The following is a 17,452-nucleotide window of genomic DNA, read 5'->3' as shown; positions in this document are numbered from 1 at the left end:
TGTGAGCTGCGTGTAGTGGTGTAGAACTGCCTGCAATCCCAGGACTCGGGAAGCTGGGGGGGAAGATAAATTTGAGGTCACCCTGAGAAACATAGCATTTCAGTTAGTCAATTAACACACACACACAGAGATCTGTAATTATTACTTCTGAATTTAAATAAAATCTCCAAACAAGATTATGTACCATATAGTCAAAAGGTGGTTTAATAAAAAATTCCTATACTAAATGCTTACTTGATTTTTCTGTTAGCAACAACCACATGATCTTGCTGTTTATCATTTGAGAAGCTTTTAGCATATATTCTGATCCCAATCATTGTCTCAAAAAGATGGAAGGTCCCCCAGTCTTCCCATCCTCGATTGCCCAGAGGAGCTGGGGCAGCTGGATTACCTGTGTCTCCTTACCCTCAATTTAAAAATTCGTCAGAACAACAGTGCTGGGAACCCTTGAGGGGTTGTTCATAGGGGTGTCTGTCCCCATTTCCACTCCTCTGTTTTACCCAACGGGACCTCCCTCCACTGGATTCATTCAAGAGGACATTCTCAGCTTCTGCTGAGAACAGGTCTTTTTAAAGTTGTACATTGTCAACTCTTCTAAAAGAATTTCGAGGTATTCGCTGGGTGGTATTTGATAAATAGCCGTGTTAGCTTTGATCCACTGTTCCATTTTTTTTAAAAAAAATACTTCAAACAAAGAGCAGAAGCATGTTTATTAGTTTAAGTCATGAAATATGACTGGTCTGAGCTGCAAACAGGCATTGAGTTCATGCAGTCTGTGAAAACACTGTTGAATCTATGAATAATTAATGAACCAAGTGCACATACAGTAAGTCCCCTGTAAGCTGCATTGCTGTAGACCTTTCCGGCCTGGAGAAGAAGAGTTCACATCAGCGCTGTGGGATACTTTTTCCTGCCCCCATCCATCCTTGCACTTCATATCAGACCTTGGCCCTCTGGGAAACAGCAACCATTACCTCGTCAAGCGAGAGTTCTTATGAACATTCACGGACATGTCTTTCTCCTGCTGTTATCACGTGGTGTCTGCTATGGTAGCTTCCCCTGCTCTGACCCTTTTTCTGGGTGCTGCCTTAGTTCCCTTATGTCCCAGCCCCTGGCTGTCTGTGCCTGCCTTCCCCTGCTCTCCTCCTCACCCAGCTGCCCCCAGTTGTCCCATCCTCAATTGCCCTGAGGAGCTGGGGCAGCCGGATTACCTGTGATGCTCTCTGATTTCCAGCTGGGCTATGTTCAGACAGGGGGAGAATCTCTCTTGTCACCCCGATTACTAAGACATATCAGTTCACAGAGCCCCTTTGAGAAAGGATGTTCGTATGTTCCACCTGCACCACCCATCCTTCCTCCTGTAAGGCTCGGACACAGGTCTCCAAGGAGTATGAACGAATCCATCTTCTTTCCGGTACTTCCTTCCCACCCTGCTCCTCTTTCTCCTTGTTGCTTTTAAGAAACGGCTTAGGAAAGGCAGATGCTGCCACACCAGAGGTCTGGCTCTTAGAAACAGCAGTGTGTGTTCCCATGAGGGTGGAGGAAGCGAGGAAAGAGATGAGACTCTTACCGAGCTACACTAGGAATTTAAAGTACTCAAGAAATGGTTTGATTCGGGGAGAGCGGCAAGTGTGTGTTTCAGACTCGGAGAGTGCTCTTGAAGTGACCACTTAGAGTGGATCGCTGGGATTGAATGTTTCTCTCCTCGACTCGGGCTCCGTGCAGCAGATGGGCCATTAGAACAAACAGGGTTCTCCATTGGGATCAGCGGGCGATGTGTGAGCCAGTCCATGATTATAGGTCCCTCGCCACACCCCGTGGGTTCCGCGGGACCCTCAGTCACAGCTTGTTTTCCTCTGTCCTGCCTCTTTCTCAGGAGCGAAGTGGAAGTCGAAAACCTTCTGGTTTACTGAAAGGTTGTGGCTGCTCAGATGGGGGCTTATGTCGGGGAATATTATTTTTAAGTGTGTTGCTTTTGTTTATGCTGTGTTTGTTTGACTCTGTGAAGCTGACTCTTTGCCTGTCTAAAACACCTAGTGGTTAAATAAAGAGCTGAACGGCCAATAGCGAGGCAGGAGCAGGGATAGGTGGGGCTGACAGACAGAGAGGATAAACAGGAGGAGAAACAAGGAAAAGAAGACCAACGAGAGAACAGGGAAGGAGGATATCAGAGACCAGCCACCCAGCCACTCAGCCAGCCACAGAGTAAGAAAATCAGAAGTAAAGAAAGGAAAGAGTTGGGATAATTAGTTAAGAAAAGCTGGCAAGAAACAAGCCAAACTAAGGCCAGGTGTTTGTAACTAAGAACACGCCTCCGCGTGTGATTTATTTTGGAGCTGAGTGGTGGGCCACCCAAAAGCCAAGAGTAAAACATCATACAACAGACTCAGGCTACTGTAAAATTGTCTCCGTCTTCAGGTCCTTCAACCCACTTGGTCCATCCTTGCTGAAATGACTGGTGTGGTGTTTCCCCATTAGAACGGGCAGCTACTGAAGCCACCCCTTCTGTCCACAGAGCTTAGTCACATGCTCAGGTGCATCTGACAGATGATCGGATCTTCTCCGAGTTCATGTGCACACTAAGATGCTTTCAGCCGCCAGCCGACCTTTGCACGGGGAACCAGGGCTCCCCACTGAGCTCTGAGCACCACTCCCCTCCTGTCAGGGAGAGGGAGCAGAACCTGTGATGGGGTTTGCCACCTTCCCTTGATGCCTGCTATGAGTCAGAGTTTTAAGAATCAAAAGACAAACTGTTGAAGCAGTCCTTGCTCTGGTAGCACACATTTGAGGAGGTAGATTAGAGACATTTGTGATGCAAAACTAATAATGCTTGCACGTTCTCACGATGGAGGTAGGGAAGGGCTGTCCCTTGGAGTAAGGAACGGGGAAGCTTCCCCAGAGAATATGGTGCTTCCACGACAAGGAGCTGTCAGCAGAGAAGAGGGAAGCCTCATTCCAGACGGAGGTAGCTGTGGGTTTAAAGGCATAGGGATAAAGAGGGAGATGAGTTGGTATTGGAGAGTTCTGTCAGACAGTCTTGTCAGAAGGAAGAAGCCCTTGGCAGGCTTTTGAGTGAATGACCAGTGTCTATTATGCCCAGCGGCCTGAGGCTAGGAGAGGAATCTGCCCTGCTCATGACTAGTTCCAACTGTGTTTCATGGTGTCATTTGTGTCATGGTTTCACGGCATTGCAGAGACACTGAATGCCGGATCTTTGTCATTTCAGGTATCTGATCCCGTGCAATCACATGATGCTGAGCCAAAGGTGGGCTGTGAAGGAAAGAGACTGTTACTCCATGTCTGCAGCCAAGCTGCTTGCCTTGACCCCCGTCTGCTGTGCCAGCGGCATCACCCTGACACTTGGGAACCAAGAAAGGGATTATATTCTCTGGTCAAAGGGCATGCATGACGGCGCAGGTGGGAACGTGTTGGGAATGATCTTCAAACATGATGCCATATGCCTCTCTCTTGGTATGATGTGTCTCTTTGGGTAGGCCAAGTAATTGGAGAGTCAAGGAGTAGCTGGAGTCTTTTCCTGCTTCATACGGAGTTATAGATTCCATGTCAGTGTTCACCAGAGCTCCTGCCTTCACCTCGTCATTTTCACAGGTTTTTATTTCACATGTTCCTTTTAGCAGTACCTTGAGTCCAAATGTGAAAATATATCTTAGCGTGTCTTCTGAAGCAAAATGAGTTACAGGGGTTGAGTTACAGGGGTTGAGTCTACAATCAAGACACACCTGCCTTTTAATTTCCAAAATTCAAAATTCAGATTAAGGATGACTTTCCAAAAAGTCATTTTCTCTGGCAGCCACGTTTAAGGATGCAAAGGAAGTAGGGCTGTCGTTTGCGGTGAAGAAACAGACTCAGGGAGAGAGAGGGACTGACTTGTCCCGGCTTATGTAACGGGCAACTTCTCTGATGCCTGTGCTCCATGTCTGCTCCATACCCTGCTTCTGAAGTTACCACAGACACGTGTCCTAGTGGGGAGGTTACATACCACCTGGGAGAGTTCCTGCGCAGAGGTAACAGCTAGGATTCTGAGCTTGGCTTTCCCACCTTTTAGGGAAAATTTCGCAATCATCCCAAACCTCCCCACAAAGACTGCAGCTCCCAGGGTTGAGTTCAGGCACACAGAGTTCGTAGGAGGCTTGCCTGGCACATAGCCACTGCTCAGGGAATATTTCTAGGAGTATCTTGATGTCTTTCTATTTAAAGCCTATCAGGGAAGCAACACTAACCTTCTGGCAGTAGAACGGTGGGCAGAGAGGTGCCTGTCTGTTTCACGGCACTGCATACACACTCGTAAAGACTCAAGCCTGATCCATTCTGGTAGAGATTCCATTACGAGGGCACAGGGCTCACAAAGATGTGGCACCAGGATGTGGAGAGGGTCCGTGGCTCTGCCACATCAAGTGGAGAACACTATCCATCATATAGGATCATTGGCGTCCATGCCAGTGAAAGCACTTACAGTATCTAGGTGTTTAAGGCATGGTGCACGGCATATTTCCCTCCATGTCAGAGTCTTTTCTAGACATTCTGTTTGTGGGGAAGTCACAAATGTAAATGCAGGTGTTTTCACAACTATTTCCGGGCTGATGTTGGAACTTGTAGCGTGAAGTCAGCTGCTTTTAAACATACGAGGCCTCAGGTTGAAATGACTGTTGTGATTGGCTGTCATTTGGCTTCAGGAGACCGTCGGGTATGCGCCAGCATCCTGATTGTTGCCAATGAGGTGCAGCGGGTTCACTGCCTTTCCTAGAAACCTAGGATTTTCCTCCCAGAAAATCTGGTTCTCAAACTCACAAGCCATCAGCCTTTCACTCTGTTATCAAAATCAGAACACTTTAAAATTATCGTACCCTGTGGCAGGCACCTGTCATCCCCTGGTCCACAAAAGGGGCCCTCATCAGCTCCTGTTTCTCTGATGTCTGACATTGTCACCAGGGAAGTCAGGATTCCCTCCTTTCAAGTTCCTAGTTTTGTCAATACATGAATTTAGAAATGGATCAAAGGGAACTCAAAGACAATTTTATTAGCATTTGAGAGAGAAGCACCAGGACAGGCAAGCTGTGAGTCTTGGCAGATGCTGGGAGGAGGAAGAGAGAGGCCAAACCTTGTGCCTTCCACGTTAGGGTCCGATTCTGCAGCAGATGAGGACAGGCAGTGGCTGGCACAGGGGTGGCTGGAGGTGGGGTCTGTAGAGGAAGAGAGAGGGAGCCTAGAGAGCCAGGGAAAGTGGGCCTAGGTTCTTGGCCAGTATCCAAAAGAAAAATAGAAAAGAAGGAATAGTTCTGAGTAATTCAGAAAAGCTGGTAGGCCCCATAGCAGAGGCCCAGGAGGGAGGGGCTTTGGGGAGGGGTGAGCGCATTATCTCTTTTAGAGAATAACTATTCTCCCCACCCTCTTAGCACATCTTCAGGTGAATCAGCTTTCCTGCGGCACGGACTCTAGACCAGGTGATGGACAGGCCCAGCTAGGTTAACTCTTAAGGGAGGAAACAGTAGTATGTAAAGCTCTGATGTCTGGAACAGATCAGAATTTTATGTCTCCACGGGATCAGAGGCACTTGAATTTTTGACCAGGAGACCTGAGGAGTGAACAAGCTGGTACCTACCTCTCTAGTGTTGTCAGGAAACGGGAGATGGGATCCAAGCTCACCATGAGGGAGGGGTCATCCGCATGGGCCTCTCAGGCTGTCTAGTTACCTCACAGGATGACCTAACTGTTTTCTGTTGGCTGCAGCCTGCACCTGGCCATTTTGGTTTCATGTCTTCTGGGAGAGTGGAGTGCCTGTCACTGTCTCTCCCTCTTAATTCAGTTTCTATTACCAGAAATAATTGAACCAGTCAATGCTAGACTTAAATTGGTACCAAGTCCCCAACTCATCCCCACCTCCCTTCCTGATGGCTGTTTGATCCTACACAGGACCCGAGGAACAGTTGCTGCCAGAAGCACCCTGCCCACCTTCTCCAACCACCCTACTTTCCCCTCCTGCCCCAGCAGCCTGCATTGTGGAGTATGGGAAGACCCTGGACATCAGCTACCTGCAGTACCTGTGGGAGGCCCACACCAACATCCTCCACTGTATGAGGGACTGCAGGGTGTGGTCAGCCCTCTATGATGGGGATTCACCTGACCCTGAGACCTTTCTGCAGAGTCTGCCAGAGGAGAGCCGAGAAGGCTCAGCCCACCCAGAGGCCAGACTCCCTCAGCAGCACACCAGGACAGCAGGGCAGGTGAAGGACAAGAACCAGTCGGAGCTGGAATGGGACGACAGCTACGACACCGGTATCTCGTCTGGGGCAGACGTGGGGTCTCCTGGGCCTTATGACGAGGTGGAGACTCCAGCCCCACCAGCACCCATGGAGCCCCCCAAACACATCCAAGAGATGAAGAAGAACGCCATCCTCCTCTTCAAAGGGTCCTACATTGAAGAGTCAGACTTCCAGGATGATGTGATGGTGTATAGGCTGTGTGCAGAGAAGGACTCCGAGGACACCAGCGAGCCACAGGGGGTCACGGCCGACCCACCAGCCGAGGCCCAGCCCGAGGCCCAGCCCAAGGCCCAGCCCAAAGAGGACCAGAGTCCCCCCGTGAGCAATGGACCTCTCTTTAGCCCCGATCCTGAGGCAGAGCCACAACCCAGCCTGGAGAGTTCAGACCTATGTCAGAGTGTGTTTTCTGAAGCCACGCAAGAGCATGACGCTGATGTAGGCTTGGACTCAATCTCGGAATCGATAGTCCCTGCATCTGAGGCAGAAGTCCATTCAGACCTGCCGGCCACCAACACAGACAGTGATGCCTTGGACTCAAACTCGGAATCGATAGTCCCCGCATCTGAGGCAGAAGTCCAGTCAGACCTGCGGGACGCCAACACAGAGAGTGATCTCATTGCACAGTACGACAAGATCATCCAAGAACTGGATTCTGGCCCCGAGGGCTTGATGGGCCAGACCATCGCCATGTCTGACCCCCTGATCCTTACAAACCAGGACGAGAGGAGAGAGGAAGGCAGAGAAGAGGAAGAGGACGACTTTGACTCCCTCATGGCAGCAAGTCCTGCTGTGGAGACTGTGCCTTCCCCATTTGGCATCAGAGAGGACACGGCCTTGCCCAGTCGCCATCCCGTGAGGACTCAAAGCGCCCCATTCACAGGTGACAGCCTTAAGTTGCTTTGTGGTTTCAGCTTGTGCTGTGGCAGAAGAAAGTGAGGATGGTGAGGGTAAGGTGTGTCTGTCTGTCTGTACTGCAGGAGTGAAGTATCTTTGCAGGGAGTGGCGGGGAAGTCTTGTTTGACCATTCCTATTGGGATGGATTTGTTTGTTTAGCATGTCAAGGCTTTAGGCTGTGTTCTGTATAAACGTCTCCCGATGTTCATGATAAAGTAATAGGTCTGCCTGGACCACATAAGAATCTTTATCCAAAGCTACACTTCCTTGAATCTAATTTGTTTTTTTTTCCTTAGCACATACTCGTATGTTCATTGTTAGAAACATATATCTTGCTATTAGAGGGCACACTCCATGATGGTGACATGTTTGTTCTGTGCTCTGTCCCCAGTGGCCAAGAAGTGACATCATACTTGAAACACTTGTGGGATGGCAGTTGTGTGAGGAGAAGGCCATTGCCGTTAGTTGGGCTTTTGCCCTAAAGGAAAGATTTAACACATGAGAATAAGATCCACACATGCATTAACCACTTTCCCAAATTCACGTGTTCCGGGGAGAACACTGCCAGCAAGAGGGTCTGTGTTAGAGGCAAAGGCTAGGAGAGGATCTAAGAATAGCGGATCAGCCGAGGAAGCATGATAGAAAACATTATTAACTGTTAAGCAGAAATGTCTGACTCTACCCATAGTAGCACAGAGGGAATTCCCAACATAATGACTCAGTGTTCCCAGGAAGGTTGGAGTGGGCGGTGTGGGAACCAGCAGTCCTGAAAGAAGCTAGTGACGCCACAGAGGGACAGGCAATGGCCTCAGAGTCACATTCTGGGTGTCCTGACTTTTAATACTTAGCACATGCCCCCACAGCCCCTGTGAGGACAGACAGAGGTAGGAAGGGCACTACTGTTATTCTAACTAGCGACCCTCTCAGAATCAGTAGAGGATTGTCCTTCCTGGGGAGTGGGGAGTATCTTGAGGAGGAAGGAATTGTCCCCACCTTCCAGGATCCCCATAGACAAATACAAAATAGATTGCCTTCCAGCCCAGTCACAGAGATCTGTGACTTCAAGGGGGCTCCCTACTCTTCTCCCCCAATATTTATTCATTTACTTACTGATGCCTGAAGATGTATTTAAATAGAGAGAAAGCTTTTAATTCCAAAATTATCAGGCTTGAGCTTCTAGCTAACATTTCAGTATGAAAAAGTTTTAATTAAAATCCACCCAGTCAGTCAATCATAAGTTAAAAGGATTAGATCATCTTGGGTTTCCCAGTTGATGGGGAGAGGACAGAGTTGGGGGAGCTAAGTCAGGGAAAGGGGCCAAAGTAAGCTGCCTGTCCTCTTGACATACTCAGCAGGAAGAAGCCCAACTGTGCCCTGAAACCTTTGTGTGGGACATCAGGACGAAGTCTGGAAAGAAGGCTGCCATTTAGAGTGCCGGAGTGGCCCCACCCCTGGGAGGTCCATAAATCAGGGGAAGGAATACAGCTTAGTGAACGCATAGAAAACAACACCTTATCACCAACACCCTTTGTGTGTGTGTCTTTCCCTGTCCTTGGCACACACTGCTCACTATAACGAAGGTCTTGCCTTTTCCCTTCCTCATTTTGTAACTTGTATACAGTGCCAGGAAACATCTTTTTATGTGTGAGTTCTGTTGTTTCTAAACTTCCAAGTGTGGGCTGAGGTGTTAGATCACCTTCCCTTCTCCACAGGGATCAGCAGCAGAAATTAGTTCTGTTGACGTGAATTTGCTTTCTAGAAAAATCATAGTATTCCACTTTTTAAATTTCATTTATTCATTAATACACATTTTATTGATCCTGTAGTATTTGGTGAGCTCTATGCATTGGACCTAAAGAAAAAAAATTAAAAGAATACACATTTGTTCATAAAGGCACCAGCAAAGAACTTTGTTTTCGGTGAGGAGTGGGTATCAGTCATTGTGTTCCAGATCAGAAGAAGCCCAGCGGAGGGGGAGGCAGTTGTCACGGAACATGGGTTCTGGGGGTGAGTGGGAGAGGGAAGCAGGGTTGTTAAGACTTTTCCTGGGGACACAAGATCAAATATCTGTTTACCCTAGACAGGGCACTAAGGACAGACAAAAGAAACAAATGTATCAAAGTAGAGTATTGAACAATGGGGTTGCTGGGGCTCCTTACATGAGCATGTATGAAGGGTTACTTATAAAAGCAGTGGGTGACTGAGGAAGCTGCACCATTGAAAATCCCATCGCAGCATGGGTGGTGACTCATATAACCCGCACCCCTGGAGGTCCCAGCTGTACCAGAGTCTCCTCTCCCCCAGCACTCAGGCTCATGGGCTTTCTGAGCCCTGTAACTTCTGTTAAAGCTTCTAAGCCTTCGGAGCATTCATCCCAGAAGGAAATGGCTGGCAGTGAGCTGGTGCTGTAAACAGAGGTGAAGAGTATGGGTCTCATAGGGCAAGGCGGGAGAGGAAGTCCAGGAGCCACTGGTCCCTGCTGGGAGAGAGATGAAGGGGGGGGCCTTGTGCTCCTGGCCAAAGCATTAAAGCTGGACTGCGGCCTGACTGGATCCGAAGGGGCCTTAATAGTGGTGTGGAGAGTGGGGTGGGGACGAGTTGTGGCAGGAGGAACATGGGAAATATGTTGTTGATTAGAATTTACGCTGTGTCCTGCTGTTTCTAGAGCCATTTCCACAACCGTATTCATCCTTCTGTGCCACACATCCATCCATGTATATACACATACATGTATGTACATATACATGTATACATATATGTGTGCACATACCTGGGAATCAAGATGATATGCTGACTAGCAACCCTGGAAACAGATGGTACAAATCAACACCCTAACGCCTTTATTTCCGAGTTGTGTATATTTAGCATTCTGTCTTTCTTTAAGTGGGATAAATAATTAACATACTTACTTAGGGTGATTTTACCAAGTGAAGCAGGTACAGGAAAAGTACATGGAACTCTGGCGTCTGTATAGGATGTGCTTAATAAATATTTTCAACAATATCACTTCATCATATACACATAACATTTCTGTAATATACTAGAGTCTCTAACAAGGGTTTCTTCTAGTAGGTGACCTGTTTTTCACTTTGCAGCTTTATACTGTTTTAAAGATGTATGTGTGTCATTTTAATCTCTTAAGACAGAAAGATTGTTGCTAGAGTCCAGACAGGATGTGCAAGAACTGTGCCTAAGGCAGAGATATGGAGGTGGAAATGTAAATGCAGACACCATGTGCACACACACACGTACACACTACATACACACACCCACCACGCACATATGCACACACATACCACATACAGATGTACACACACCACATACACACACCCACCACACACATATGCACACACATACCACATACATACATACACACATACATATATATACATACACACCACATACACACACACCACACACATATGCACACATACATACATACACACACACCACACACACACCACATACACACACCCACCATGCACATACACACACACATACATATGCACACATGCACATACCACATGCACACATACCCATCACACACATGCACATTCAGACGTTTCTCAGGTTGGATTTGTGAACAGAGCTGAGTCACAGAATCAGTGACAAGTTGTGTTCAGAATTGAGATATGCGAGAACAGACTCGCTATGGGCAAAGGACTGAGCATTTGAAGGGAAAGACATGAATGCTAGAAAGGGCAGTGAGGTCCCAGTCTTTCTGAAAATTTAGCTGTTCTCTGGGTGTTCTGTCCGTCACCTTTGTGGGGCTGTGATAAAATGTCCAAGGTCGCCAACTTTATTTCAGCTCGCTGTTTCAGGGGACTCGGTCCATTCACTCAGCCCCATTGCCTTTGGTCTGATGATAAGACCGTACAGCATGCTATGTTGTATGTGGCCCAGGAGCTTCCCATCTCATGGTATCATGGCAGCAGAAAAGAATAACATCAGGTACCCAGAATCCTCCATAAGGGTAGACCCCTGGTGACCCAATTTCCTTTTACTAGGCTCCACTTCCTAATGTTGTTCCACCTTCTTATAGCCATGAGGGGGACCAAGCCCTCTATAATACATGGGCCTTTGGGGGACATTCATGATCCAAACCAGCAGGTGAGGAGCTCACTGTCCTCCCAGGGATAGAGGGGAAAGTATTTGCTCTCTACTTCCCCTGTTTCCTGTGGCTTTCTGAGAGTACTGCAGTCTTCTCATTTGCAGATGCTTATGGTTCCCCTGGCAACTGCTTTTTGCTAAGCTTTCTCTGATGTGCTAGAAACCAGCTAAGAATAAGGTCAGCATTCAGAGTTTAATGTAGATATTTTATTGCTCATGCCTAAGGATGTACAGTTAGCATCACTGATGGATCTCAGTGGCGGTCTGCTGGCCTTGACTGCATGCACTGTCACTCAGGGGGACACTAATAGCACAACCTTATTTTCCACCGTGCATGGGATTTGAGCTCTCTCAGGCCCCCTTGTAGTGATGGGTTTATACATGTCTACCCTCATCACTGATGGCCATCAGTATTCATGTCTGTAAGTGGGATGGCTTGATGCAGACAAGAATATTCTGGGGTCAGTGAAAGTAAGACAGTCACATGAGAAACATGTTTTGTTGAAGGTTCAATCTATCTGTGTCTTTATTAAACAGATTTCCTTTCTCATATGGAAGGAAACAGATAAGGAACCAGAGATGTCAGCAGCTGGGGATAGAGTGAGGGTACGACACACAGACATACATACATACATACATACATACATACATACATACATACATACATACATACAAAACTGGTCCAGAGGAGAAAAGGGTAAGGAAAGCAATTCAGAAAGACAGAAGTGTGCTGTGGTGACTCAAGAACTCTAGCGACATCTCTGGGGTTCTTAAAGGGACAATCTTTAGTTGCTTTCAAACTGAGATTCCAGTCTGTGGGGTTTCTGGGTACGTTTGGTAGAGCCCTCTCATGTTTGTTTGGCAAGATTCTCCAAGGCTCATCACTCCCCTTAGGGTTCATCACCCACTCAGCACAGAAAGTGGTGAAGAGTTCTGCTAACCCTTCCCAGGGACGGTGTGGCACGTGAAGGGATGGCCCCTCCCAGGGCCTCTTACAGACCCTGACGCAGGGTCACTGCCTTGTCCCATGGCTCACTGCTGTCAGCACTGAGCTGTCTGCTCTCACTTCCCAGAGAACCTGAGTCCTTATATGGGATTTTGCCCCTAGCTGCTGGCAGACTTCTGCATGAAGCATCTGGAAGTGTGTTTGTGTTAGATGCACTAATGTTGGTGAAGTCTTCATAAGGCATGTTTATCTATCAAGGGTTATGTGTGCGTCTTATAAATATGCCTGGGCTTAGTGGCATCATCAACAGCTCCACTGGGGGAAATACAGAAGATCTCATCGATCTTGCTTAATGGAACACATTTATGGTAAAAATTTAACACATCTTCAAGTAATTTTATTAATTTCAGATTTATTATGTTTTTCTTGCCCTCAGTAAAGCAAAACATAAACCACATTAACTTGCTATCAACGTGAGGCAAAAACAGCTTCCGTTTGCTAATAGATATATTTTATGAACTGCTTTTGTAATCCTAAGGCTCTGACTTTGAGCCCTCTGTGTTACACCAGGACCACATTTCCTGAGACAGATCCCTTCTCTCTCTCTGGTCTGAAATAGGAAATGCAGATATTGGGTTGTCAGAATAGTCAGGCCTCCACCCAGGGCCTCTGCACTCACTACCGTCTCCCCTTCCCACTCTTCCGTGCTCTGACACCGAAGCACAGTCTCTCTCAGGTGTGTGGATAGGGTAGACAGTCCCAGGTCACACTTTGATATTTGGTAAACACTGTTTGGTATTCTCCACTAACACGGAGACTTGTGGCTACAACACTTTCAGTGGTCTCTTACATCTGCATGCGGTCCACGGCACCCAGAGATAGTGAATTTCAGAACATTAACGGAACAAAAAGCCAGCGTAGAAAGGCATTTTTAATCTTTAAATATTATTTGTTGTCTGAGCATTTTAAAGTTTTTTTTATGCTTTCAAAGTATTAAGGTGGCTGTAGAGTCAGGATGTCAGCTGTCATTCACAGGGAGAAGCAGATGGGTGTCTTCTGTGTTGGTGGTTTGTGAATGTGGCCCCATTGATTCTGCGGCTTTAAGACTTGTCCCACATCCCCAGCCAACCCTGACACTGTGTCCTCTCTGCAGGTCCATTCATCAGTGTGGTCCTGTCGAAGCTGGAGAATATGCTGGAGAACTCTCTGCATGTCAACTTGCTGCTGATTGGCATCATCACCCAGCTGGCCAGCTACCCGCAGCCACTCCTGCGCTCCTTCCTCCTCAACACCAACATGGTCTTCCAGCCTAGCGTCCGCTCTCTCTACCAGGTATGCTATAGACACACCTGCGCCTTTTCTCTTTTCTTTACACTCATGATTTTGTTAGTTTTCATAATTCCCACATCCCAATTAATTTGCTTTCCTTCCCTGTCCTATTAAGCTGATTGTGTTGGTTATTCTAGACAAACTGCAAAGCTTCATTTAGTTTGATGTTTTGAGGGTATCTTACCAAGACCATACATGCAGTTAAAAACAAGAAAGCAAGCTTCTGATACTGTAACAATCCTTGTAATGAGGGCTGGATCCAAAAGATACATGGATAACAGAGTGGGATTGCACTGTGGAGCAATACCATCATGCATGTGGTTCTTGACAGGTCCTTGCTTCTGTGAAAAACAAGATCGAGCAGTTTGCTTCCATGGAGAGAGACTTCCCAGGGCTCCTCCTCCAAGCCCAGCAGTACCTGCTTTTCCGGGTGGACATGTCTGATGTGACCCCTGCAGCATTCGCCAAAGGTCAGGCAGCTTTCTCCACCTTATCCATCCTAGCCTGCTCCCACTCCCCCACATTCTGGGTTGTGTTTGTCGGTGTTGCTTGCTTGGCATCTGAGCCCTACAAGCATCAAAGAATGTTTTTATTTGTGTCCATCTTAGAACAAACTTCTCAGATCTGAAGGGCTTCCTGGCTCGCACTGGCCATACCCTCCCTCGAGGATCTGGCTGGCCATTCATTTTCCTTGTTGAGGTGGTTTGGGGAAGGCGCTGGTGTGTGAGATGTTGTTAAACTCCAGTAAATCACAGGACCTGTGGAGCACAGAGAGGCATTATGTGGACTCCTTGGAACCATCTTTTGGCCATTCCTGCCCTGCAGATGCCATCTGTTCTCTTTATTGTATTTTCAGAGCATCTTACACCAAAAAATAAATGTGATTTAGGGCTCTAGGAGGTGGACGCTGTCCCCAGCCTGACTCCTGACAGGTGTTAGGTGGGTTATGGCAGGACAGAGAGAAGGTGGGTGGCGGGGAGGTGTGGAGGAGGAGAGCTGAGAATAGCTCCACTGGCCCCTAGGCCTGGGGAACACTGCTGCTGCTTGGCTTTGTTTCCGTTCTGGTTAGACAAATCTGATGGCCATTGTCTTCTGGGCTGTGACACAGGCCCTGTTGAGGACGGACGAGCACATGTCCAATATGGCTCTGGCTGTACCACAGCTGTCCAGGTTGGAACCAGGCTTCCACGGGGCAGGTGAGCAATGAGGAGACTTGGTGAGAGGCAGGAACATAACTCTGGGGGAAAGTTACACCACTAAAACAAGCTGTAAAGAACCAGAACTGTGCAGCTACTGGATCGGGTCTCTGTGTGTTTGCTGTTTGATCTGGTCATTTTGCTTCACTGGGTCTTAATGTTTAGCTAATTTTAGAGGTGGGGCTCTGGATGAAACCAACAGCTCCCAGCATATTCAGCACACAGTCTGCCGCTCAGCAACATCTCCTGCTCTTCCCTTGACTCTTAAAGGAAGGGTTTGTTCATCTCTTTCTGGCCACAGCAATATCTCTGCTTGTGGTGAACTACTGGGGTATGACAGCAGATTTCAAAAGGTCACTGGTAAAGCGACGGGTCAGTGTTTAGGTTGTTAGACTTTGGAAGGGGAAGGCAAGGCTGAGGGAGGGCAGGATGTCTGCATGGGGGAGGATGGAATTCAGGCCTCTGGTGGGAGAATGAGCCTCGTTTGCCCTTGTGTTTGACAGGTCACTGCCAGAACTTAGTGGCTTCAATCATGGCTGTCTCTGATTGTGTGTGAGTGCATGTACATGTGGACCTGGGTGTGTGGATGTACCCTGAACCCAGCCTACTCATGTGCGCCTGAGCACCACCAGCAGGGTGTCTCAGACGGCCCCACACATCTGCCTGTTGAGTGGGGTGATAGCATGTTTCTCACCACTCAGCACCTTAGTTAGCGGCAGCAACATATGTGACCGAGGAGCTCCAGGACTGATAGTGGGGACATAGCAAATCCCTGAGGCTGAGAGCTCACTCAAGGCCAAGCCTGCTGCTTTGGGTTGACTAAAGCAAGCCTCTGGGTGCTCAGGAAAGGCTGTAAGGAATGGTGGTCTATGCTGCTTTGGGTTGGCTAAAGCCAGCCTCTGGGTTCTCAGAAAGAGCTGTAAGGAATGGTGGTCTAGCAGTTCACTGGACAGAAGTGTCTCCGTCTTCTGGCTTCAGGTCCATCTTCACTTGTATAGTTTGTAAGGTACATTCCTAGACAGTCACATTCTACTGCTAAACAGCACTGTGATGTGGACAGGGATTAAAGTTGCTTCATCTTGGCACATGAAATGGCAGTAAGAGGTCTGAGGCTCAAGTATCTGAGAGTATCCCGCCTCATTCACAGAGACAAGGGGTACATGTAAACACACACACACACACACACACACACACACACACACACACGTATCTACAGGAGACACTACAATGAACTGCAGCTAGCATGTGTGGAGTGGGCAGGGCTGATGTCAGTTGAACCAGGGCTTGGTCCTGGATCACCTTGATTGGCAGCTGTGGTTAGGGAGTATGTGCCCATAAACTTCTTACCATAGAAGGTCATCACATTGGTTAGCGGGCATCAATGTTTTTAAGATCCCAACAATCGGGGGATTGATTTGTAGGAGGCTTCTCTTGAGAAGAAAACTTTCCTCTTTGAATTGGGTTTGTCTTAGTTTGCCTTCTGTTGCTGTGATGAAACACCACGACCAAAAGCAATCTGGGGCAGAAAGAGTTTATTCCAATCACACTTCCAGATCACAGTCCATCTTCAAAGGAAGCCAGGGCAGGGAGCTGGAGGTAAGAAGTGATGCAGATGCCATGGAGGGCTGCTGCTTACTGCCTTGCTCCTCATGGCTTACACTCAGGACCACCAGCCCAGGGATGGCCCTCTCCACAGTGAACTGGGCCCTCCCACATCAAGCATCAATTGAGAGAATGCATCACGGGCAAACAGGGTAGGGCATTTTCTCAGTCGAGGTTCCCTATTCCAAGGCGACATAAAAGCAGTCAGCAGAGCGGCTCATATTTACTTTCTAACGGCTCTTAGGTTAGTCAGGTCACCCTCTCCACCACAACAGAAATCCAAATCACAGATAGCTTCCCTTTACCAAGAGCAGAGAGCTGGCTTCTGATGTCATTGTGATATAATTGCCACACATGGGTCTTGTTCTCACAGGACAAGTTTACAGTGAGAATCATATTTGGGTCTCTAGCTCTGCGTGCTGTGCCCTCTGCCCAGTCCTGCTGCCGGATGAACGGACAGCATTTTCCCTCCTCTGAGTCAGCCTCGAACACCTTCCATAGCAGCTTTTCAGATCTCAGACACCATTTCAGAGCCCAGCCCTGGTCCTGATGTTGATCTGCACTTCTTCTCCCTGCCTCTCCCTTTGGGTGTGTGCACACAGTTGGGCCCTTTTATAACACAGCAGCCAGAGCGGTTCCACTGTTCAGCTTCCGCATTCCTTTCCCTTCCTGGTGTCCCCTCAGGAAACCAGGCTCCTCATGGATGTTCCCAACAGCAGCAGTAAAGAGAACACAGCACAGAGAACTCCCTGTGCTGGCTACACAGACCAAATCCCTGGCTATGGAGGTTTAGCTACTGTTTCAGGTTTAAAAAGGAAGGAAGGAGAGAGGGAGGGAAGGAAGGAAGGAAGCAGGGAAAAGGGAAGGAAGGAAGGAAGGAAGGAAGGAAGGAAGGAAGGAAGGAAGGAAGGGTTATTCAAATACTTTAAAATTACACAACAATAGTGCTGGGCTCTGCCTTACATTCAGAACCTTTAACTGAGCTCACTAGATGTTAGCCCATTCTAGAGAGAAGGAAATGGACCTGGTGATCACTCAAGTCTGCTTACTGTGACACACTGAAAGGCCATTTCCCGGTGGCAGGTCAGCTTGGG

The 17,452-nt window shown here is 47.9% G+C and overlaps 2 protein-coding genes across 4 annotated transcripts in view; one reads left to right on the top strand and one right to left on the bottom strand.

Moving 5' to 3' along the window:
* The window catches only part of Fam160a1 (family with sequence similarity 160 member A1), a 78,513-nt gene that overhangs the window by 58,840 nt on the left and 2,221 nt on the right, over positions 1–17,452 (top strand). Inside the window, exons 7-10 of the mRNA XM_013348640.2 lie at positions 3,227–3,417; positions 5,932–7,161; positions 13,385–13,563; positions 13,892–14,030. Of these exons, the coding sequence (XP_013204094.1) occupies positions 3,227–3,417; positions 5,932–7,161; positions 13,385–13,563; positions 13,892–14,030 (1,739 nt within the window). The remainder of the gene's footprint in view (positions 1–3,226; positions 3,418–5,931; positions 7,162–13,384; positions 13,564–13,891; positions 14,031–17,452) is intronic.
* Positions 14,132–17,452, bottom strand: part of Gatb (glutamyl-tRNA amidotransferase subunit B) — a 75,913-nt gene continuing 72,592 nt past the window's right edge. For 2 of the 3 annotated variants that reach the window (XM_013348628.1, XM_026786724.1), the window contains one exon: positions 14,132–14,318. In XM_013348628.1, the coding sequence (XP_013204082.1) occupies positions 14,243–14,318 (76 nt within the window). In that variant the 3' untranslated portion in view covers positions 14,132–14,242. The remainder of the gene's footprint in view (positions 14,319–17,452) is intronic. The other variant, XM_026786666.1, reaches the window with a different exon arrangement.

The sequence above is a fragment of the Microtus ochrogaster genome, chromosome 1 (genome assembly GCF_000317375.1).
Source record: "Microtus ochrogaster isolate Prairie Vole_2 chromosome 1, MicOch1.0, whole genome shotgun sequence".
In the NCBI taxonomy this organism is placed as follows: domain Eukaryota; kingdom Metazoa; phylum Chordata; class Mammalia; order Rodentia; family Cricetidae; genus Microtus; species Microtus ochrogaster.
This window is presented reverse-complemented; position numbering and strand designations above follow the sequence as displayed.